General features: G+C 50.1%; 1 protein-coding gene across 2 annotated transcripts; it reads right to left on the bottom strand.

Moving 5' to 3' along the window:
- Positions 1-492: 492 nt before the first annotated feature.
- Positions 493-21,177, bottom strand: KLHDC4 (kelch domain containing 4). 2 transcript variants are annotated; one of them, XM_021526941.3, is made up of 12 exons: positions 20,793-21,177; positions 19,746-19,837; positions 18,879-18,957; positions 17,915-18,013; positions 15,662-15,798; positions 10,309-10,401; positions 9,791-9,950; positions 5,316-5,397; positions 3,285-3,493; positions 1,803-2,214; positions 1,270-1,389; positions 493-1,002 (listed from the first exon to the last, which is right to left on the bottom strand). In XM_021526941.3, exons 1-12 carry the CDS (start codon positions 20,889-20,891, stop codon positions 818-820), a joined length of 1,767 nt encoding a protein of 588 aa, XP_021382616.1. In that variant the 5' UTR covers positions 20,892-21,177; the 3' UTR covers positions 493-817. The 2 variants fall into 2 exon arrangements, with proteins under 2 accessions (XP_021382616.1, XP_077642516.1); XM_077786390.1 differs by lacking the exons at positions 15,662-15,798; positions 20,793-21,177 and having other exon boundaries at positions 19,746-19,762.
- Between the last annotated feature and the right edge of the window lie 1,456 nt (positions 21,178-22,633).

Below are 22,633 nucleotides of genomic sequence, written 5' to 3' on the forward strand. Positions count from 1 at the left end.
TGGCACAGCAATACCCAGGGCACCTGGAATTCCCTGCACAAGGACAGCCAGTCCTGGTGGCACCTCCAGGCATCACTTGGATCCCATCTGGTGTCCCCAAGGACACAGCACTGCTCTGCTGGGAAGGAAGGGATGCCTTGAAAAAACAAAATCCTGGGATCAGCCCACTCCTTCCTGGCCTCAGTGAGGTCTGCAGGTGGACATTTCACTGGTCATCAAGAGGTCATTTGCAAGACAACTGGACCAACAGAGGGAAAAAGTGAACTCCACAAAGGCAAAACTACACTGAACATGGAAAAGGAGGAGGTTTCTCTGAGTGCATCTCACAGGTAAGGCAGGGAAGGACTCCCAGGTTTTTCCAGGCATCTCAGAGCTGCTGGTGCACTTTACTCAGCCTGCAGATGTCACAGCAGGAACTGCAACCCCTCTTCCACATCAGGAGGAAAACAAGAACAAAAGCTGGGATGGGATTTACTGAGCAAAACAAGGTGATATAACCAAGTGAGTTTATTGCAGGAACGCCTGGCCCCAGTCAGGAATCTGGGAGAGTGAACCATTGTCATGTGCACAGTTTGTCTACACAGACCCCAGACAACTTTGGAACGACAAAGTCAGTCTTGTACTGCCCAGAACAAGCAGAACAAGTGCTTGGACAGCAATCCTGCTCCTCAGGAGCCTCCAACAGCATTCCCAGGAGTACCAGCAGATCCAGAGCATCCATCCAGGATGGTCAGCCCAGAGCTAGGAAAGGCTGGAGCCAGCATGGACGTTGGGCTGACCACTGCTCCCAGCACCTTCCTTCACTCCTGGAGCAGCCTCAGGACATCTGGATGGCATCTTCATGGAAAGTCTTGGCCATGGCATGAGCCACCTTGAGCACCTTCTTGTCCTTGGCCTCGGGGCCCATGTGGCCACGGGCCAGCCTGAGCCAGTACTGCTCTGTCCTGGCCACGTAGTGGGGCTGGGCCTCCCCAGGCTGCACTGCTGGGTGCTGCTGCTCCCCTGGGCAAAGAAAGGGACAGAGAGGTCACACACAGCTCACCAGGGCCACAGCAGCCAGCCCATGTGGGGCTGAACAGAACAGCCTGAAAAATCTACCAGCAAGCAGGAAAATGTCTCTTTTATTCCAAGAGCAATGTGTTAGGAAAGCTGCTTCTGCTGGAAAACTCACCTGGATGCAAGGGAGACCTTCCAGGCTGGCAGCAGAACCAGGCACTGCACTAAACCCCACTTTAGATTAGTATGGAGACAGCATTTATTAATAATTACCTTCCTCATCTTCACTCTCCTCTTCAGAGCTCTCTTCTTCTTCCTCCCCTCCCTCTGCACCTTCCACATCATCATCCTCCTCTTCATCTGACTCTGACTCCTCCAGCCATTCCTGGGTTTCTTTGATGAGAAAAGAAAGAGAAGAGAGGCAGAAAGAGAGAATCAGGGTGCAAAGAGAGAACTGAGGTACAAAGAGCTGACCCCAGGTAATGCCCACAAGCTCTGCAGGACCACCCTGAGACAGTGGGGACAGGCAAGAGCATCCCTGTTCCTTGGAGCAGTGGCACAGCAGGATTCCCAGGATGGCTCATGCCACCACAGCTCTGTTCACAGCTCTTGGATTTCCACAGGGCAGAGCTGACTCTACAGTGACCCCAAAGCTCTGAGCCACACAGGTAAGACACTTTTTCCTCTCCAGGTAACACCTCCACTCAAAAGCTCTCCACCACCCCGAGAAAACACCAGAGTTGTTTTATTTTCCTCACTGCTGCTGCCCTGAGGGCACAGGGAGAGCTCCCAGCAGCAGAGCTTACTTGGATCCATCTCCAGCAGCACCTTCCACTGCTCCATCCTGTGCAGGTCGATGCTGTGCAGGTCACTGAGGGTCACCTGGCGGTCGCCCACCTCGAACATGCCCCCGTACACGTAGAGGACCCCGTGCTTCACTGCCACCATGGCACTGGAGCGTGGGCACGGCTCCACTGCCTGGCCCAGGGCTCCACCTTCTTCCTCCTCATCCTCCTCTTCTGAGCCAGACCTGTCCTTGTCTTCTGCAGCTCCAGGGATCAGCTGCTTGATGGTCATGACGGTGCCATCTTCTGCCACCACCTCCTTGACGATCTCCAGGGGACCCTGGGGAGGTGGCAGCTGCAGCTCCTCCCCTCCAGCAGCCTCTGCCTCGGCCTGTCTGCCACGCCTGCGCTTCCTCCTCTCTGCTTTTGGGCCCTGAGAACAGGAATGACAGGAGGTTTCCTGGGAATTGCGTGCAGTTCATGCAGACGGCATGGAGGGAAGGAGCAATTCCTATTTGTCATCACAATTTAAAGTCTCAAGTGATCAGTGCAATTCCTCCTACAGCATGAGCTTCTCCCAGCCTAAACCAAGGAACAGTGAAGATCCTGGAGAATCCAGGGTGTGGAATTGCCTCCTCTGTTAAAAAAGGAGCAGCTCTCCTGCTCCCAGGTGCCACAAACACACAGAGGCCACTGTTGTGTGGCAAGGGAAAGTAACCCACATTTCCTGAAATCACAACAATTGCTGGGTGCTAAATTACAGCCCATTACCAGGCAGCACTCCAGGTCTTGGAAGAACTCTCTGAAAGGGCTGGAAAACAATCCGTTTGGGAAGGCTGAAGCAACCAGCTGAATGGCTGTTTGCCTGTTATTATGGGATTGACTTCTCCATTTGGAGAACAAAGCCAGGAAGGGGCAGGGGGAAGGAGAAGCTGAACCAGGTTTGCACTTCTCTTGGCCTGTGAGAGTGGTTCAAACACAATCAAAGAGCTGAGCTGAGCTCTGAAGCTCTTGGAGACAAGGTTAATATTTCATCTCTTCTGGTAGCTCATCAGCACTGGGGAGAAAAGGAAGGGGTTTGATCCCAAAATCTTTTCACAGCAGCTCTGAATGAACTCCTCTCATGTCAGATTCATCTGGCCTGGAGAGAGCTTTCAGCAAAACACCAGAAATATGTTTTCAAGCTGCTTTGCTTCATTTTGCATTCCACAATAATGGGGCAGCCTGATTCCAGGAGGAGAGGGATCGCTCAGGTGCAATGAGCTACCAGAAATACAGGATTCCTTCCAAGAGAGAAAAATCCTTGCTCCATCCCTGGAAATGTCCAAGGACAGCTTGGAGCAACCTGGACTCATGGAAGGTGTCCCTGCCCATGGCAGGGGTGGAATGAGAGAATCTTTAGGGTCCCTTCCCACCCAAACAATCTGTGAAATCTCAAAGAGGCCAAACCAGGCATAAAGGACGTGCCAGGTGATGAAATGACTGAATTGTTTCACCCCAGACCTTGAGCTGTGCAGGGAACCAGCGGTTCTTCCCGATGTCATAGAAATAAATGTCATTGAAGAAGTCCCCCTCGATGCTCTCCTCCTCCTCCTCATCGTGCACCCCCCCAAAAAGGAGGCAGCGGTTGTTGGGAGCAGTGGCCACGGCAAAGCCAGACCTGGGGCTGGGTTTCACTCCAGAGGGGCTGAGGCGACTCCAGCTCCACCTGTCTGCAATGGAAAGAACAAATGTGAGCACCAGCAGAAGAGAATCCTGCTTGGCTCATGTATTCCAAGGTCTCTCAGAATTCCAGCAAGGAAATCTGGTGCTTTGTGAAGGCTCAGCTAGAACAGAGGCTGGGCAGAGTCACAGAATAAAGCAGGGATTTATTAAAGGCTCTCCTCCATGGATCCACCTTGGGCAGCACAAAAGCCCAGTCAGGGCTGCACCCAAGATGAACCAAAATGGTCCCAAAAGAAACCCAAGATGAACCAAAATGGACCCAAAATGAACCCAAGATGAACCAAAATGGACCCAAAATGAAGCCAAGGTGAACCAAAATGGTCCCAAAAGGAACCCAAGGTGAACCAAAACGCTCCCAAAATGCCCGAGCGCTCCCGGGGCTCTCCCTGGGATCAGTTCTGCTCCATTGGCACCTTGGAGTTCATTGTCCCATTCCAGCTCCAGCCCAGGCAGTCCCACCCTGCTTGTTTTTCTCTCTCCAGCCCACGCTGTTTGTGCTCCTGGGCTGAGGTTTGGATCATTTGTCCTTGGTGCCCAGTTGGAGCAGGAATTGTTTTGTCTCCCTGCTCTGTGCACAGAGCTCAGCATCCCCTCATGTGAAGCTCAGAACTGCACTCTAAAGCAGCACAGAATGTGAAAAATAGAAAAGCTAAACCTGAGGCATCAATTCTGTGCCCTGTTTTGGATATTCTCATGGCAGGGTGTTCTCATCTTCAGGGTATTTCCAGAGCAGGGAGACTCTAAAGTGTCTTCACCTTTACTGGAGGGTGGAGTTCAGACAAGGCCTGATGCAGCCTTCAAGCACCAAAAAACGTCCCTCAGTTATCCCATGGAGCCCTCCCACCTTCCATCAGCTCTCTCCACCTCTTCTGCCACCCTGCACCGCTGCCTTACCCCCAAAAATAAACACAGATCATCCCAAAAAGCCCCAACCAGGCTTTAAAAGAGGGCTCAGCAGCAGGACAAGACTTGTGCTCTATCCCTCTGCTTTTCTCCAATCCCTTCTACTCTGACTTCAGAGCAAATCCCTGAAATGCAGGGGAGAAGCACTGCCAGGCCCTGTGCTTCTGAAGGAACTGCAATTCCAGCAAGATAAAACTATAAACAGGAATAATGCAAACAGGGCCTGGAGTGCAGACAGTGCTGGTGACCAACTCTCCTCCCCAAACCCCATCCCAGACAGTCAAGTTTGGCGAAATCAATCACAATTTTAACATTCTAAAAATTCAGCTCCACGAAAATTGTCCCACTGCCCGAGTCAAGGAGAAAATCTCCTAAGGAAAGTGATGGAATTCCTATTCCAATCCAAGATAACCAAAGAACCACCATGGATCAATCTGTCCCACAAGGATTGTAGCCCATGGAATGGGTCCAGCCTGGAGAAGGGAAAGAGCTGAGTGATATTCCCTGTCCTTATCTCAATCCATGAGTCCCCCACTGGATTTTCTCTCCCTTCTCCAGCTGAGGAGGGAGGGATGGAGCAGCTTTAGCAGGTCCCTGGCATCCACCCAGGAATACCCCACCACAGGAGAATTCTGCAATCCCCAAGATTTTCTGTTGTGCACAGCAAAGCACTGATCAAAATGTCCCAGGAACAAGAATTTGGAAATGTTGTTTTAATTCCTTCCCACATACAAACTGACCAAAAAAAAAAAAAAAATATCACTAAAATCTCTTTTCCTGGATTTCTTCCTGAGCCAATACTGGGGCAACACAAAAGTTATCACTGAGAGGGGAATTAGATTCCAGGTTTTTTGGTGTGTTATTCTAATGAAGGGAGAGGATTTGCATTCCCAGGGCAGTGCTCACCTTCTTCCTTGCCTGCCCCTTCAGCCTTCAGCAGGAACATATCCGTGTGCAGGGTGCCTTTGTCCACATCCTTCTTGATCCTCTGCAGGGAAGGGAAACACAGGGATGCTCAGGGAAACAGAGGGGATCCAACTGGAAATGCAAACGCTGGGACTGGGCAAGGAGAGGCCACTCTGGAGCATCAGGGAGCTCCAAACCGTGGGATTCAAAGCTGGGATACTCCCTGCGATGTGCCAAAATCCCTGCCTGTGGCAGCAGGAAGGGCTCTCCAGGCTGCAGCACGGATTTCTGGGGATTTGTGACTGCATGGAGACTATGGGATGCAGGAATTTTGGCACTCAGAGCAGAATAAATTGTCACAGGGGATTAAAACCAGCTGCTTTGCAAGCAAAGGAAGGGTGGGCAGCACTGAGGAAACAGAAGAGCCAAGGTCCTGCCTTTGACTCTGCCCAGAGAGGACCAGGTGCTCTCAGGGGCTGATGTAACTCCTGTAAAAGGAGCAGATTCCCACTCCCCAGTGGAAAATGAGAACTTTCCAGGGCTTGCAAGGCCTTCTAAGATTCTGCCCTGGATGTTGGGCAGCTCTGACCTGCAATGACCTCATGTGGCCCACCTCTGTGACCAGCCCAGGCTGGGGGTCCCTGACACCCCCCTGAGCCAGCAGAGGTGACAGCATTGTCCCCTGCAGCTGGCCGTGTGGGGTCATTCAGCTTTGCCACATGTCTCACACAGCCCTGAGCAACAGGTTCATCCTCCTAAACAGGAGCAGAAACTCCACTCCCATCCCTGCAAAAGGCAGCAGCAAGGACAAAAGGTGAAAGCTCAGCAGAAGCCATGAAACGCCTGATTTTCAGTGTGAATTCCCTGCTCCTCTCCCTGGAAGCTCTGGATTCCAGTGCTCATGGCAACAGCAGCATCCCAAGGCAGCTCTGTGCCACACCACCACAGGAGCTGTGTTAATAATGTCATTATCCAGCCATCCTTCATGCACAGCTCCCTTGTCATTCCCTTCCTCCTGGGATGAGGAACTCTGCTCCCAGGATGCCACCAGTGCATCCCACCAGTGCATCCCAGCAGTGCATGCCAGCCCTAAGGAAGATGAGCTCTATGGAGACTACAGGATGCAGGGATTTTGGCACCCAGAGAAGAGAAATGAATTGTCACAGGGCATTAAAACCAACTGGGTCCAGCCCTCTCCTGCTGCACACCTGCACTGGCAGGTTTTGTTGTTGCTGGTATCCAATTCCTGGGACTGATGCTCCGTTCTTAGGGAAAAGAGAGGGAATTGTGCTCCAGGCACTGCACAACTCCACCCAGGTGAAGTGTGAGGAGCACAGCACTGCATGAGAGGCAAGAGAGCAAACACAGAGAGCAGCTGTGTGGAAAATCCACATTCCCTTCTCCTGAAAAGCTCCCTGTAGTAAACACACTGCGTGTGCAACATGACAAAGCTCCCTGGGCTCAGAAAACCCTGCTGAGGTGGAGTGGGAGTCAGTCTTTGTTGTCACAGGCACTTCCAGCTGCTGGAGAGATCCATCCCCTCCCAGCCAGGACAAGGCAGCCCTGAGGAAATCGTTCCATCACTCACAAGAGGTTCCTGCTCCCCTCCTGTCCTTGGTGCTTTCCAGCTCCAGGTGTTTTGTTTTCCAGCATGAACCTGGCTGGGATGTGCACAGTGGCCAGCCTGTGGTTTGCACATGCAGGTACAGTGGGGAGCCACAAGAGCTTTACAGGCACCAGCTGAAAATTCCAACTCTGCTGCCAGGCTGCAAAGCAACTGAGGCACAGAGAGCTTGGGAAGTGCAAGTGGGATTCTCCACGTGCTAAATCTGCCTGATAAGAGATCAACAGCGTTCAAAAACACCCAAATAGCAAAAGTGTTCAGCAGGCAGAGCTACAGAGGGAACCAGTCCCACCAGACCCTACAATTCAGGCATTTCCACATCTCCCAGCAGAATCCACTTCAGCTTTGTGACAACTGCCACTTAAAAAAAAACCAAAACAACAAGATCCCCACACCCCAGCCATCTCTGGCATCCCAAAGCCCTGCCCAGATATAACTCCAGCCCTCCCCTGGCCTGTAGGCTGTACCTGCAAGGTGGAGCAGCAGCAGCTCCAGCCCCTCTGTTGCCTAGCAATGGAGAGGCCTTGGTGCTTCAGACAGCCCAAAATGCAGCTCGCTGCAGCAAGCCCCATCCCCAGCACAGCAAAGGGCTGAGGACATCTTTAGGATCTGCAGGAGAGCAGGTCTGAGCTCCTCTGGCCATCTGGGGTCTGTTCTAGGCAGAGCTGGCAGCACCCACAACACCCCCTTCGGTGGGAGATGACAGAAATTGTCTTTATCATCTCCAGGCTGCTGCTGAAACAGGAACAGAGACACCTTTGTGCTGAGAATCCTTCCAAATATCAGCCATCAGCATCTCAAGGCAGTCACACCCAGGGTTGGAAAACTCCTTTTTCACCATGTGCAGCCTGGTTTGCTCAGGAAAATCCACAGCAAAGGTGTGTGGGGACCAAGGTGCTGGCCCCGACTCTGCAAGTCCTGCAATGCCTCAGAAAGTCACTCCATCTTTTCTGCCTCTACTTCCCCAGCCAGGGAAGAGAATTTTAATTAGGTCCCATGAAAGGAATTCAGCCCTGGACTGACATGTTACTGAGAAGAGATTCTCACATCACTTCTGCAAGTTCAGGAAATCAAAGCAGGCCCCAAAATTCTCTTTCTGCCTTCATCACAGGACAGCAGCCCTGCCATGTCACCACCCTCCTCCAGCAATGTGACAGCCAAATTACGTCCCTGTTCAAAAAGAAGAGCTATTATGATTTTCCTCCCCTCTTCCCCTCAAAATTTCCCATCCTAAGTGTGATTTAGTCCTGCCTCTCCTTGAAATATTCTGCATTTGATGAATGGTGCTTTGCTTGGTTATTTGCCTGGTTTCAGATGTAGAAATGTCTTCAAACTCCCCAAAATGTCTTCATAGCAGCCCTGACTGGAGTATCTGCCCCTGTAACTGGAGACAAGGAATAAGTCTTCTCTTGTAGCTGCCCAACTCCAATTAAGTATTGTTTTCTCCATGTCTACCTTCTCCCAAGAGTATCCCGGCAAACACATTTTCTGCACTTCAAAGCAAACCCAGACACTCAGCTCCACAATCAGCTCTAAGTGAAGACACAATGAGAATTAAATAGCCACACATTAACGGAATTGGGTCTCTCCTAGAGGGGCCATAGCCTGCTGAATTGAATTTTCAGGAGCATGCTGAAGGCTGCAGAGAAAATTCTGTTCAGAGCTTTGGTCAGTTTGTGCCACAATCAGAGAAGCACACAGAGCTCTCTGCATGACAAAGGAAGGAGATTTTTAACATCTATGGAAAATGCCTTGTTTTAATGGAATGTCTGCTTTGCTTTCATGGAGTCTGTTTTCCAAGCTGTAGAGAACTTCCCCCAGCTCCCATCCTTGCCCAGTGCCCTGCCAAAGGCTGAGGACAGCTTTGCATTCCCCCATCCCTTCTCCTTCACCTTCATCAGCTCCCACCAACCCGGAGCAGCAGTGGAACAGAACCAACTGCAAACACATGAGACTTTTACATTTCCATGGGGCACCTGGAGCCCAGCTGCTGCTTCCAGGAGAGCTCCACACCTAGCAGGGCATGCAGGCTCCCTCCCCACCCTCAGCAGTGAGGACACAGCACAGGGAAGAGGACAAAGCCCTCTCAGGTGGAGAAGGCTCAGTGTCCTTACTGCTGCTGAATCCAAGGCACATCTGATGAGGCAGAGCCCAAAGCTCAGGCCCTGAGGAGGCACAAATGCTTCTAAATATACAGAGAGACCAACTCCCTTCTCTCCCCTCTCCCTGCTTCCCTCCTTTGTTCATGTTGTCCCCTCAGAAGAACAAGGCGTCCTCCTCCCCTGCTGCCTTTCCACGGCAGCAGCAGGATCTGGGGCCTCTGCCTGCATTCCCAACATGAAAAGGTTTTGCAGGAGCCTTCTGCTCAATGAAACACTTCCCTCCTGCTGCCCAGCATGGACACAGGGATACCTGCTCAGTGAGGAATGTGCTCTCTGGTACAAAATTCCCAGGATTAACGGAGCAAGGAGCAGAGCTGAGGGAGCCTGGTGCTTGTCAAAAGTCTTTTTTGGCTTATTGAGTTTTCTCCCTCACCTCTGCCACCGATGGCACAAAATAAAAGTCTCCTGGCAACTGCTGCTTTTTAACCTGCAAGTGCTGAAGCACAAAGGAATACCTGAGAATGCTTTAAGTTGCCAAAAAAGTGTCATTTCTCCCAGTTGCTTATTCCTCCCTCACTGACATCAATTCCTTCTGTTGGATTAGAACAGCAGGGAAAATAGAGAAATCATCTGAACCAAGATTAGCCCCTCAATCAGCAGAACTGCATGAAAAAAAGGCAGAAAGAGAAGATGCCTCTCTTGGTTGCCAGCCTGTGGACAACCCCTGCCTCAGCACAGATGTCCCCTACCTGTTTGGAGTAGCCCCCATAGATGATGATGTTGCCCTCAGGGGTGGGAGTCATTTGACAGCCAGACCTTGGAGCAGGCCCCATCCCTGCAGGAGCCAGCTTGCTCCAGGTGAAGGAGTCCAGGTTGAAGGCATACACATCGTTGTAGTAGATGAAATCTCTGCAGAGAGCACATGGGCACAGCACATTTTGTGATGGGGACACTCAGGACAGGATAAAACGGCATTTCAGAGCTCTGCTCACAGCCCCCACCCCTACAAGACAAGGATCTGACAAGATTCAGAGGCCAAGAGTGCTGGACTGAGCTTTGGCTACAAGGATGGGCAGCTGCTTCAGTGCTACAATGATTTCTCCCACACCTGAAGACTTTAAATCAAGATCCCTTGTCTTTCTAACACAAAAAATCCAGTTCAGTCCCAGTCCTGCTGAGGATAATCCTCCCATCAAGACCCAGATTTCTGTTACTGGCGAAATTTTGTTGCCTTTTTTAAGGAGGACTCAAACTCCCAGCCACCCACCTTGCACTCTCATGGAACCCTCCAAAGATGATCAGCTGCCTTTTGCACACAACCATCCGATGTCCACTTCGTCCAGAGGGCCCCCCTGGTGCCCTGAAACACAAAGAAATTCCATTTATCAGCAAAATCTCCTGTCCTGGTAGTGCCTCAGGCCATTTTTATTGAGGCTATTGGCAGCTGAGCTGGTTGAGCTCAGCCTCTCCTGGAAATTTGAACCATTGGGAACGTGGTTGCCTCAATCCGTGTCTGCTTTTCCCCAGGACAGGATGGGTGCTCTTCCAGGAAATCTTGGGACTGCAGCACAGGCAGTTCTATTCCTAGAGATAAACCACCCTACCAGCACCCAGAGTCTTCTCAGTGATGACTCAGGAGCTGATTCTTCAGGAGGGTTTAATGAGCAGCACTTGACAATTGCAGGGAAGACACTCCAAACGGAGATGTTTTCTCCAAGCACCAAGAGACAAAGCCTGGCTCTGACATCCCCATCCCTCCCTCAGTGTCTCAGGAAATCAACAACACCTTCACTCATCCACCTGCAGTTTGGGTATGACACCAAACCAGTGAAAACACTTCATGAATTACCCAGATTTCCTAAAGAACAAAGGCACACTGCAGCAAAACAAGTCATCATCATCCCACTGAAGGAGGGCAGGGATAGATGGGATGTTGGGAAGGAATTCTTCCTGACACAGGGTGTCCAGAGAAGCTGTGGCTGCCCCTGGATCCCTGAAGAGTCCAAGGCCAGGCTGGGATGATGGAAGGTGTCTCTGCCCATGGAGGGAGAGGAATGGGATAGGATTTAAAGTCCCTTCTAACCCAACACACTCAAAAGTGGCCACACATTCCTGTTCTGCTCTTCCGAGCTTTCCTGACTTTTCTGTTAAATGTGCAGCTTCCATTTCCAGGAAGAAGCAACACCCCTTCCATCTGTCCCATCCAAAAGGCTCCCAAAGAGCTGGGCAGCTGGACACCACCCCAACATGGATTCACCCTCCTTCTTCCACCTTCCTCCACAGCATCACATGAAAAACGACAAAAACAACCCCAACAACTTTCCAACACAGCCAACTCTAGGCCAAGGAGGGTTTGCTCTGTGTGTTCTCTGCCCCCATGGATGAATCCATCCCATTTTCCCTCACTGGGGAGTCTCCTAAAGCTCCCAGCCGGCACCACTGAGCCCAGCAAGACTTCTCCAACAGGCAGCCCTATGGTGTGGAAGTGATTGCACAATCAGGGCCTAAATAAACAAAGTTGAAAACAGCAGCAAAACCTAAAGCCACAACCCCCTGGCCACACTTGTGGAGTGGCAGCAGGGAGCTGGGAATGTGGTGATGGATTTCTGTGGAGAGAGAAAATGAGGGCCCTTATTCACCATGGAAAATGACAACCTCACCCCGGTGATAATGAGAAACTCCACCAGAACAGCAGCGTTTGAGGAAGACTGAATTAATATTGATTGCTTGGACTCTTTATTCTAACTGAGAGGAGGTTTTTCCAAGCATTTACTGGATCTTTAAGTATCACCCTGCAGAACAGCACCTCTGGTATTAATTTCATCAAGACCTGAAATCATTATTTTCTCTTGCTGTAACAAAGCTCCTGTGTCATTATTCCAAAAGATGGCACTTTTTAAATCATCTTTTCATTTTTTTAAGGAGAGAATGAATTAAACCCAACATGAGCTCTAAAATCCTCTTCTCAGAGAATATCTTGTGCCTTGTTTCTCAAACAGGTTTCCTCTGAGTTCAAAATCAATAAAAGTTTATTCATTGGTGTGTTTTATTAAAGCTCCCACCAACGTAGATTTAACTCCAAGGCACAAATGGCAGAGTCAGGCAGGACTGGCAGTGATGCAGAACCTCATTCCCACTCCAGGAGGATCTTCCTGGAACTTCTTTCCCAAGCACAAACTCTCCCCTTTTACCTGTTTCAGTACTCCTGGTCCCAAAGAAACATTTTGGAAATGGTTTCCCAGACTTTGTGATTAATGCTCTATTTCATGGGGTTGACACCAGAAGGCAGACATGTAGGAGGGAGCTGTAAATTCTCCTGACTTTTTTTAAAAATAGATGAAAAACTCTGGCTAAGGACTGGCTTTACACATGTGCAGCATGAGGCTGATCTGAGTTGCTCCATAAGGAATTTTCTTTTGCCTGTGGAGTTACTCTGGGACTTGTAGTAACAAACCAGAGCTGGGTTCAGCCCCCAGATTCATGAATTACTTGTCCCAGTGGCTACAGGCTGCAGGAGTTGCCTCTTCATCCACAGGATGCTCAGGTGAAGCTTGGGAATGCTCAGTAATAATAAAAGTGGGGATGAAGAGAACATTCCATCACAGGGGCACTTGAGGACAGAGCACTTCTATCCTGCAGAGGAACTGAACTCAGGATTTGTGCTGTTTTACACTAGTGGCACACACAGATTCTGTCCCCTCGTGTCTGCACGCTCAGGTGGAAACAGAGAAGGGAAAACACAACTGGCACAGAGGCCAAAATTCTCAATTCCAACTCCTTGCAAAGTCAATCCACAGTTGTACACCTGCATCCTAATCTGCCAAAGAACAAACTCATTTCTGGGCTGACAAGCTACTTGATTTACACCAAAACACCCTTTTCTTTAAGCACCTTCTACCTGGTGTGGCAGGACCTGATCTTTCTGGTGAGCAAGGAGAGGCAAACATCAGACCCAGCTCTGTGCTGGGCCATCCTCCACTGCAGGGACTGCTCCAGTTAAACAGAGACTGGTGAAACTGGGAAATTTACAGCACCACATCCCACCAAATCCTACAGGAAATATCACCAGCATTCCAGAATTTCGGTGAAGGGAGCTGCAGAGGAGGGATGTGGCAATTGCCAAGCACAAGCCCCAAGGATGCTCCCTGTCTCTCCCTGAGGGAGGGCACTGGGACTCACAGAGCAGACTGGGAATGTTCTCTCTGGGAAGAAATGAGGCAATTAGGTTAAAATATTGCTGCTCCAAGGCAGGGTAACAAATAGTTCATGGACTGAGGAAACCTCGTGCATCACACACAAGATAAGGTGGCTGCACTAAGTCAAAGTCAGCTGCTGGCACGGCTTCTAACGGGCTGGGATTTGCTGGGTTTGGATCATCTTTGTGCATGCAAAATGCAAGGAAACACAGCTAAATCTTGCTAAATTTAGCAACTTTTAACTCTGTCAGGCAGCCTGACACCACTGTGCTCTGTGCCAGGAGAAAATGGAGCTGCACTTCCCCAGCACAGGGAAGTTTTCAGAGCTAGTCAAGGTTTTCTCTTCCCAAGTGTTTCAAAATCAAGCTCACAGCACCAGGATGGTTTGTGGCAGGAATTGTAGGCCAGGAAGGACATAATCATTGTCTGGAATCTGAGCTGGGGAGCTGGAATAACCAGATTTCCTAGAATTTCATGCTTTTATCACAGCAGGGTCATTTTGGACAAACCAACACATCAAACCCACCTGGAATGGGGCACTCATGATCCTTCCCATGGGAAGAGAAATAGAAACTTTGCCTCTCTTGTCCAGATATTAATAATTCATTAATAATTAATTTTATTACTTTATTATTCACACTAAACTGACGTTTTCTAAACCCCACACTAATCTGTTCCCCATGTCTGTCACCTGGCATTTATTCAGGTAACACTGGCAGCACATTGGATATATAGAATAATTCCTTGGTGTGTGCGAAGGCTCTTGGTGCCAGAGATGGTTCCCCACCATGATCCCAACAAATGGGAAATGCTGAAGGAGGTGAGGTGCAGCAGGTGTCATGACCAGAGTTTTAAAAGAACCAGGATAAAATCCCTTGTAGAAACCAACATTCACTTCTACCCTTTCCTGTTCCCCTTTCCAAGCAGCCTCCTGACCAAGATGCTATATGGAAAAGCAAAGAGGCAGCAGAAATCTGCATTTTTGTGCTCAGCCAGGTCAGCATTTAAACAAAGCCATTCCCTCCCTTTGCCTCATTAATGCAGCTCCAGGAGCAGCCCAAGACTGGGGAGGGGATGTGCTTTGCCTGATTCCAACTCTGGGACCAGGGCACGGGTGTTCCCAAAACTCCAGCAGGGCTGAAGGACAGAGGACCACTCAAACCAGGCAGGAAGCTCAAAGGGAGCAGACTCCAAATTCCCACTTGTCAGGCACTAGCAATGCTCCCACTTTGCAGGGAGAGGGGAAAAGGTGAGACAGGCACAATGGGTCCCTGGCTCCATCCCTGCACAGCTCATGCCACAGCAGCCTCAGCTACTATGCAAGGAGAGGCAGGTACAGCTAACAGACCCCACAGCCTCTAACAGGGTGAAAAGGGATCGACCTGGACAGATTTGGTGTTCCCACCTGAAGGAAGAACATGGAGCTCCTAAGTGATCAAAAGCTGCTGCTTTTCTCAGTGCACTTTGAGGGTGATCTGGAGGCACCCAAAGCTGTGTCCTGGGTACAAGACAATCCCAAATCCAAGAGGAAGCCAATGGCAAACTCAGACCCAAAGCCAATCTCCTGCCTCACAGTCCACTGGATGTCACTAGAACTCTCCTCTCATGCAAATACAAACAGGAGCAGCCAAAGCAAGGAGCCAAAGGTTAAAGAAACATCAACACAGGATTTTGGGCCAGATCCACTGAAAATATTTACACTTTCACTCCTGTCAAAAATTTTTGGCACCTGTTTCCTTTGACAGGCCTGAATTACTGGCTTGTTTATCCCAAGGAATATCAAGGCAGCAAATGGCAGGAGTGAAGCTGGGTAGATACAAACTGGCTTGTCCAGTGGTGTCTTCTGTGGCAAGCACATTTCTCTCCCTCAGGATTTTTCATAGAGGCGCACAGAGAGACATGAAAGAGAAAACAATTTCTATTTCTGCTCCTTGTTTTTCCAATATAGAATGTGTTTAGAGAATTGTTTACCTGGGGTGATTGCTTGGTTGGATTCTGGTGAGGATTGTTTGAGCCTGATGGCCAATCCAACCCACCTGTGTGTGAACTCATGAGTTGTGTCAGTCATAGAAAGTAGTATGTAGTTTTAATATCCTCCTTTTATATAGAGTATCAACGTATTTTAGCATAGTTATAATAAAGAAATAATTCAGCCTTCTGAATTAAGTCAGACATCATCATTTCTTCCCATTGGATTCACCTGCATTTACAATAGTCTTCTCCACCCCTTTGAGCACAGGCACCTCTGTATTTAAGGGAGAGCTGGGAAACCACAGCACTGAACCAGGAACCAAATTTGGATCACACTGGCACAGCTCCTCACGAGGCCAACACCAAAGAGTCACTGAACACCAGGACCTCAGGGATCAGAAATCCAAATTTCTTGGCAAAAGAACGGTTCAGGCACGAGGGCCCAGCACTTACTTGATCTGTTCCCAGGTCTTGGTGGCCAAATGCAGGACCCAGAGATCTTTGTAGTGGTAGAACTGCTCCCCGTTGGGAGAGGCAAACTCCCCCCCGAAGATCCAGAGCTGCCCCCCAGCCGTGGGCACCACAGCTGCCTGCAGGACAAGGCACAGCTGGGTCAGAGCAGGATCCCAGACCAGGCACAGGACCTCCCCTGTCAAACACACACCTCCAAGTCCCAGGGAACAGCAGCAGCTCTCTGGGGCTGAAGGAAGGAGAATTTGCAGAATTAAAAGTGTTTAGCACATCTTCTCTAGAGCAAGGGAAAGCTGGACTAAAAGCTGGGCTCTTCCCACCTCCTGCAGGAAGTTCAAAGTTTCCTAGGATACATCTTGGGATTAATGTAACAAAAACTGTTCAACTCTCTCTGTTCAAAACCAAACAAAAGAAATAAAACAAAACAAAACAAAACAAAAAAAACCCAAAAAAAACCCAAAAAAACAGAAAACTGAAATACAGAAGGAACTATGCAGCATTTGGACAAGAGGAAAGACTGCTACTGCTTTGATTGTGTCATAGCAGAGAGGGTTTTTTGTTTGGGTGTTTTTTTTTTTTTTTCTTTTGCACAGAGCAGCACCAAAACACCTCTGGCATGCAGGGAGAAGAGCAAGACTCCACTAAGTTATCTGTGTTAGGACCAAGAAAGAAGGAAGGAATCCCAAGAAGGAAATGCTGGGGCTGAGCAAATTTCAATTTGTGTTTTCTCCAGGGTACCCATCACAGCTCAACACTGGGATAATGATCTCTTTCCTTTCAAGGCTTCATTCCCTGACTGTCTCTCCCAGCAAAAAAAAAAAAAAAAAAAATATTTTTAGCCCCACACAGGACCATGCCCTGCTATAAACCAGCCCAAACATGAAATTATTAAATAAGAAAATCCAGGGTGTGCTTTGAGGCAGGATTTGTGGGAACATGAAGTTACCTAAACAAAGGGGATGTGTGCCTGAATTCCATGGGCATCCAGTGCTTAAAACCTTAAAGGAAAGGTTTATGTAACAGCCTGCTCATACTTGTGGGTGAACTTTCCAAGAGCTGGCTTGAAATTCATGACAAAACCAAACCTTCTTCCTTGAACAATTGCCAAAACCTGCCCATAGCTCCTCTCACCTCAACTCCAACAGTGGATTGTGTGTCAGAGACCAGGGATGACAAATAAAAGTAAAAACATGCACCTGGCACCCACAGACACACTTCTATTTAACTCTGAGCTATGCATTAAATATAAAGCCACAAGGAAGACAAACCAGTCAGCTGATGAGGCTGAGCTGTCTCCTGTGAAACCATAATTAATTATCAGACAGAAACACTGCTGAAACAGGACTCCTCGATTTATTGTTGTTGTAATCCAGCTGCAGCTCCTGAGCTGCTCCCTTTGGACTGAGCTGCTCGACAGCCACCTGCTGGCTGCTGGAATGTGGCCTCTGAAACCAAGCTCTATTTCAAACAACACAAAGTAGCCCAAAAATCAAGGCAGAATCTTTCAATTCAAGGATACACAGCTCACAGCTGTGGCACTTAAGAATGTTACAAAGGGATATGAACCTAACTGGGGTGCTGGATATTACCAGGGAGCTTTGGGATGGGTGGGAAAAGGACATTCACTCACTGGCTGCAACAGGTAAGAAAATCTATCAGCTGCTGAGGGCCAAAGACCTCAAAATACAAAAAATACTAGTCTTTGGTCCAGGTTGTACCGTGCAGGTGTTCACATGAAGTAAACAACCCCAAATTCCTCATCCTCACAAGCAGCCAGTGACCTGGATTTGCAGAGGTGGAGAAGAGCCCAAGTGCTCCCTGCTGGCAGCAGTGGATGCTCATGGATGAGGGCTGTGGCCATGAAGGGAACAATGGACTTTGGTCAAATTCCAGTTTGAAAATTCAGGGCCCCCTGGGATTATGGATTTGAGCTGGTCCTTGTAGAATGCAGCAAAGAGAATTCATTCCTGAGGAAGAATCTCCCCCTTGGCTCTGCTTGAGTTCTGCCATATCAACAGATACAGCCCCAAATCTTCATTCCACACCAAACACTGCCAGAGGACACCCAGTGACCAGAGCACCTTGGACAGAAAAGCTGAAGTGACACCACTGGCAGCTCATTAGGAGGAAAACAAAGACAGGCAAGAAACCCTCAGGAGCTGAAAAAATCCAAAGCCTCATCCCAAATCACCTTCAGAACAATCCCAGCTGCTGCTCTGGCAGCCAGAGCTTTACCTGGTGAGCACAACGCCTCGGGGGCGGGTTGGGGATGTCCAGTTTGGCCCAGCTGTTCTTCCTGATGTGGTAAATGTACAGGTCATTGTACAGGTAGGTCTGTGAGACAGGGAGAGGAAAGAGCAGCTCAGCTCAGCTCAGCTCAGCTCAGCTCAGCTCAGCTCAGCCCAGCCCAGCCCAGCCCTGCACAGGGGATTTGGGGTGAAGATTGCAAAGCACAACCTCCTCAAAGGGCAGGGAAGGAGGACAATGAGCTCCTGAACTGCACTGGGAGGCAGCAACTCCTCCACTAGGCTGGAATGTTCCTTCCCAAACCCTTGGTGACAGCTTGAAATATGAGGACTTAAAAACCTGGAGCTTTACACAGATGTTCAGGTTAAAGCTGCTCAGAGCAAAGAACAGCTCCAGGTGGTATAAAAAGCAGATTTAGTTCAGCTCAACACACTGGGTAACTCTGAGGTGGCCAAATATCACTGCCAGGCTGGAGTTTTCCAGAGCAGTTTGTCTCCAGGAGCAAAATAACCACTTGCAACCTGCAGAAATTCAGGAAAAAGAGTATATTCCTGAGTGCAATAATTTGCTGCTGCCCCCATCTCCAAGACAGCCAGCAGCAAAGGTGCAGAAATATCTTGTTTTGAGAAGTGCAAGAGATTCTTCACCAGTTATCCCAAATGAGGGGCAGATATGGCTACAATTAAGTCTGGAGAAATTATGAAGGCCTGAAATATTGATGCTGAGACAATCACTCTGACTCCTTAATGGATTCCAGCGTGTCTCCTTCCTGCCAACTGCTCAGCCATGAGACAGAGCCATGGCAGAATTAAAAGGCTATTTTGCTCTCATTCAGGGACAAATACATATTTTATGACTCTGCCTTGAATTTCCCTTCAAATGAGACCCGTGCAAGTTACAGGAAAAGGAGGGAGGGGGGAGATAAAGAAGAAGAAAATGAAGTATACATTACTTTTTGGCCATTGAAATATTCACCTCCAAAAAGGATCAGCTCGTCTCTCTCAGGGTGAGCACAAAGAGAGCAGTTCAGCCTGAAAGAAAAGAGGATGAAAATAAAAAAGATGTGGAAGTCCTTAAAACCTTGAATCTTGGAGCCTTTAACTCAGGCACCAGCACCTCTGCCCTCCAGCCCCAAAGGTCTCTCCATCATCTGCCAAATTACCCTGCTGTGATGTTCACCCCAGGGCTAAAAACTTCTCCAAAGAAATTAATTTCTTCCAAAACTTCCAGCAAGATGAATGGGGCACTGTCTGAGAGGCTCTCCTATTTCAGGAGCACACGTTACTCTGTGATTTAACTCCCCCTTTGACGTGAACTCCTGAATTTTAATGCTGGGATGGCAGGAACAAAAATTACTTTTATGAGGGCACAGAACTCTGGGCTGTCTCCTCTCCATTTATCTGTGTCATTATTCTGCACTTGCTGCTGGTCGCTGCTCTCCTGAACACCCCAAGTTTGTGAACCCCACTTAACAAAGTGGTTTTTACCTCATGACACGTCCTTTTAGCCTCTGAATTCCTTCAGCCCTCTAGTCCAAACCCAAAACTTCCTCTTCACTCTCATTTTTCCTCAAAGCCGTGAAATCTAACCCTGCTTTGCCTCTTTTGTGCTGATGTAATGGTTAAAAAATGGATTTTGATGCCCAAAACCAGGCTTTTGGTCTCTTTTTAACCATGAATTCAGTATTCCAGGTGTTTAGTAACTCCAGATATCAGATGTACCTTCCACTCTTGGGAAATAACTTTACATAAAGAAATTACATTAAAAGCACTCCCAGCTGCTCTACAAGTGGCAGCCAAAACCTCACACAAGCTCTCACCTGGGTGAGGGGGGTGGGCAAGATGACTCAATTACTTGGGTCTTTTTAGCATCCAAATTCTGGAATTCTGCTATCAGGGCTTCAAGATCCTCCTGGAAAGAAAAGGCCAGACATGAGCAGCTTGACATGCAAAAAAACCAGCACTCACTCCCACAGTTTCCCTTTCTTTAGAGAAAAATAACTGCCCAAATATAACTGGAAACTCTTTTATATCCAGTGTATCTTTATTCCCTTTCAACTTCACTCAATTAAAACCAAAATCTGCTCCCCAAAGCTGCTGACAGACCAAGGGCAGGAGCGGGATTGCAGCAATGGGAGATTCTGAGCCTTGTCTCTCCCACCACCCCACTTCAGGTCACTTTGCTGAAGGTGTGCTCCAAGCAGAGATTTCCAAAGCCTGGGAATTTTGCAGCATGGAACCAGCTCTCCTTGCAGCCAGGAGACTCCAAAGGGGCACCTTCCAAGCCTTGGAGCTTTAAATTAGGCCATTAACAGCACGTTTTACCAGGGAAAAGTCACTGTTTTGAGGCTTAAACACAAGCAGCCCCTCTAAGAGTGGAAGAAACAGAGGTTCTCATTTGCTTTTAGGACCAGGAGAAAAGGATGAAGGGGATGAAAAGCAAGAAGGAGCCTTAACTTGTGCTTTCCTCTCCTTCTTTTACACCTGCTGTCACACACAAGGGATCAGAGGGATTTAAGCAGAATTCTGCTCGGAATCAGAGAATGAGGGACCTTAAATCTCACCCATGGGCAGGGACACCTTCCACCAGCCCAGCCTGCTCCAAGCCCCGTCCAACCTGGCCTGGGACACTCCCAGGGATGCAGGAGCATCCCTGAAACCCAGCTTCAAGGAGGTTTGGACAGAGCTCCCAGGCACACGGTGGGATTGCTGTGGTACCTTCGCAGGGCCGGCAGCTGGACTGGATGATCCATGTGGGTCCCTTCCAGCCCATTACATCCTTCCCTTTCCCTGGGCAGCCCAAATTCCCTTTGGATCCGCTCCTTGCTGCCATCGCTGTCCTGAACCTTCCCGCTGCCCCCAGTCACCTCCTCCTTCTTGGCTCTGCGGGACACCTTCTTCTCCATCTTCGCCAGCGTCTTCTCGGCGCCTTTCCCCTTCTTGTCGCGCTTCCCCTTCTTCCCCATGGCAGAGGGGCCGGGGTACCCCGGGATTCCAGCGGGATCGCAGCGGGACCGGGTCGGGATCACACCGGGATACCCCGGGATCGCAGCGGGACGAGCCGGGATAACCCGGGATCACACCGGGATACCCCGGGATCGCAGCGGGACGAGCCGGGATAACCCGGGATCACACCGGGATACGCCGGGATTGCAGCAGGATCACGCCGGGACGGGATACCCCAGGATCACACCGGGATATCCCAGGATCACACCGGGATCACACCGGGCCGGGATACCCCAGGATCACAGCGGGACTGCAGCGGGATCACAGCGGGATACCCCGGGATCACGTCGGGATTGCAGCGGGATCACGCCGGGCCGGGATACCCTCGGATCACGTCGGGATCACAGCGGAATCACGCCGGGATACCCCGGGATTGGAGCAGGATCACGCCGGGCCGGGATACACCGGGATCACGTCGGGATCACGCCGGGATACCCCGGGATCAGACCGGGATTGCAGCGGGATCACGCCGGGCCGGGATCACACCGGGACACCCCGGGATTGCAGCAGGATCACGCCGGGCCGGGATACCCCAGGATCACACCGGGATACCCCGGGATCAGACCGGGATCAGACCGGGATCAGACCGGGAGCACGCCGGGCCGGGATACCCCGGGATCAGACCGGGATCACGCCGGGCTGGGATACCCCGGGATCAGACCGGGATCAGACCGGGATCAGACCGGGCTCACGCCGTGCCGGGACACCCCGGAACAGCCGGCCCCGCGGCAGCGCCCCCTGCCGGCCCGGAGGGCTGATGGCGGCCGGCCGCGCTGCGGGAGCGCTGCGGGAGCGCTGAGGGAGCGCTCCGGGCCGCGGCCGCTGCCAGCCGGCGTCAGGAGCCCCGCAGCGCCGGGGAAAGGGGTTCATGCAGCCCCGCACTCCGGCCGGCACAGCCCTGGCACGGCTCGGACGCGCTGCGGTTGATGCCCGCCCTGAGGAGAACGTGGAGCCCACAAAATGGCCCCCTCCCCTCACACAAAATGGCCCCCCCTCAGGGGAGGCGAGGACACGGCCCAGGGCAGGGGCAGGCTCTGTTCGGTGGGGCCCAGCGTCATGAATGAAAATTTGTCCAGCCAAAAATATATATTTTGCAGTCAAATTCTATCTAGCCAGACACAAGGAAAGAACAGAGCCGAGCGCGGGGTCGGCCCTGGGTGTGCAACAAGGAGTCAGCCTCAGCAGAGGTTTTCCCCTATGCCCACACACCTCCATCCTGGCACAAGCGGTTTTTATAGGGAAAATTCCACCTGAGGCCAAGAGTTCAGTAATCAGTCTTTTCTTCCATTCAGAGTCCATAGGTTAATGAGATTTTCTTTTTTTTGGTGATGAATAAGAACAATTCAGTGTCCAGAGTTGGTGAATCCCTTGATGAAATTTATGGGAACGCTGCATTCACATGGATCTGCCCGAGGATTTCCATGAAAGCCATCTCGGGTAGTTTATGATCAGTTTATGATCAGCGCCTGGGCATCCCCGTATCTCTCCAGACATGGCCCATCTCCTGGCCGAGCCGCATCCTTTTACGTGTAAATCAGGTTTCAACATACACCAAGTTTCTCTGCAAGGGTTGGGGGAACTCCTAATACAAACGTGTATACTCCAACAAATATTCACGATCATGTATATCATACTAGAAATGGCGCGAATTATATCTACCACACATAACACCAGGGACACGACAAACAGCAATGGCCATAAA

The sequence above is a fragment of the Lonchura striata genome, chromosome 13 (genome assembly GCF_046129695.1).
Source record: "Lonchura striata isolate bLonStr1 chromosome 13, bLonStr1.mat, whole genome shotgun sequence".
Classification (NCBI taxonomy): Eukaryota; Metazoa; Chordata; class Aves; order Passeriformes; family Estrildidae; genus Lonchura; species Lonchura striata.

Bases quoted from the DNA above. Each gene is read 5' to 3' on its own strand.
- KLHDC4 (XM_021526941.3), bottom strand. From the start codon at position 20,891: ATGGGGAAGAAGGGGAAGCGCGACAAGAAGGGGAAAGGCGCCGAGAAG. The intron at 10,402-15,661 runs GTAAGTGCTGGG...TTTGTGTTTCAG, and splicing joins AAGACCTGGGAACAGATCAA to GGCACCAGGGGGGCCCTCTG. The intron at 9,951-10,308 runs GTGGGTGGCTGG...TGCTCTCTGCAG, and splicing joins GGGTTCCATGAGAGTGCAAG to AGATTTCATCTACTACAACG.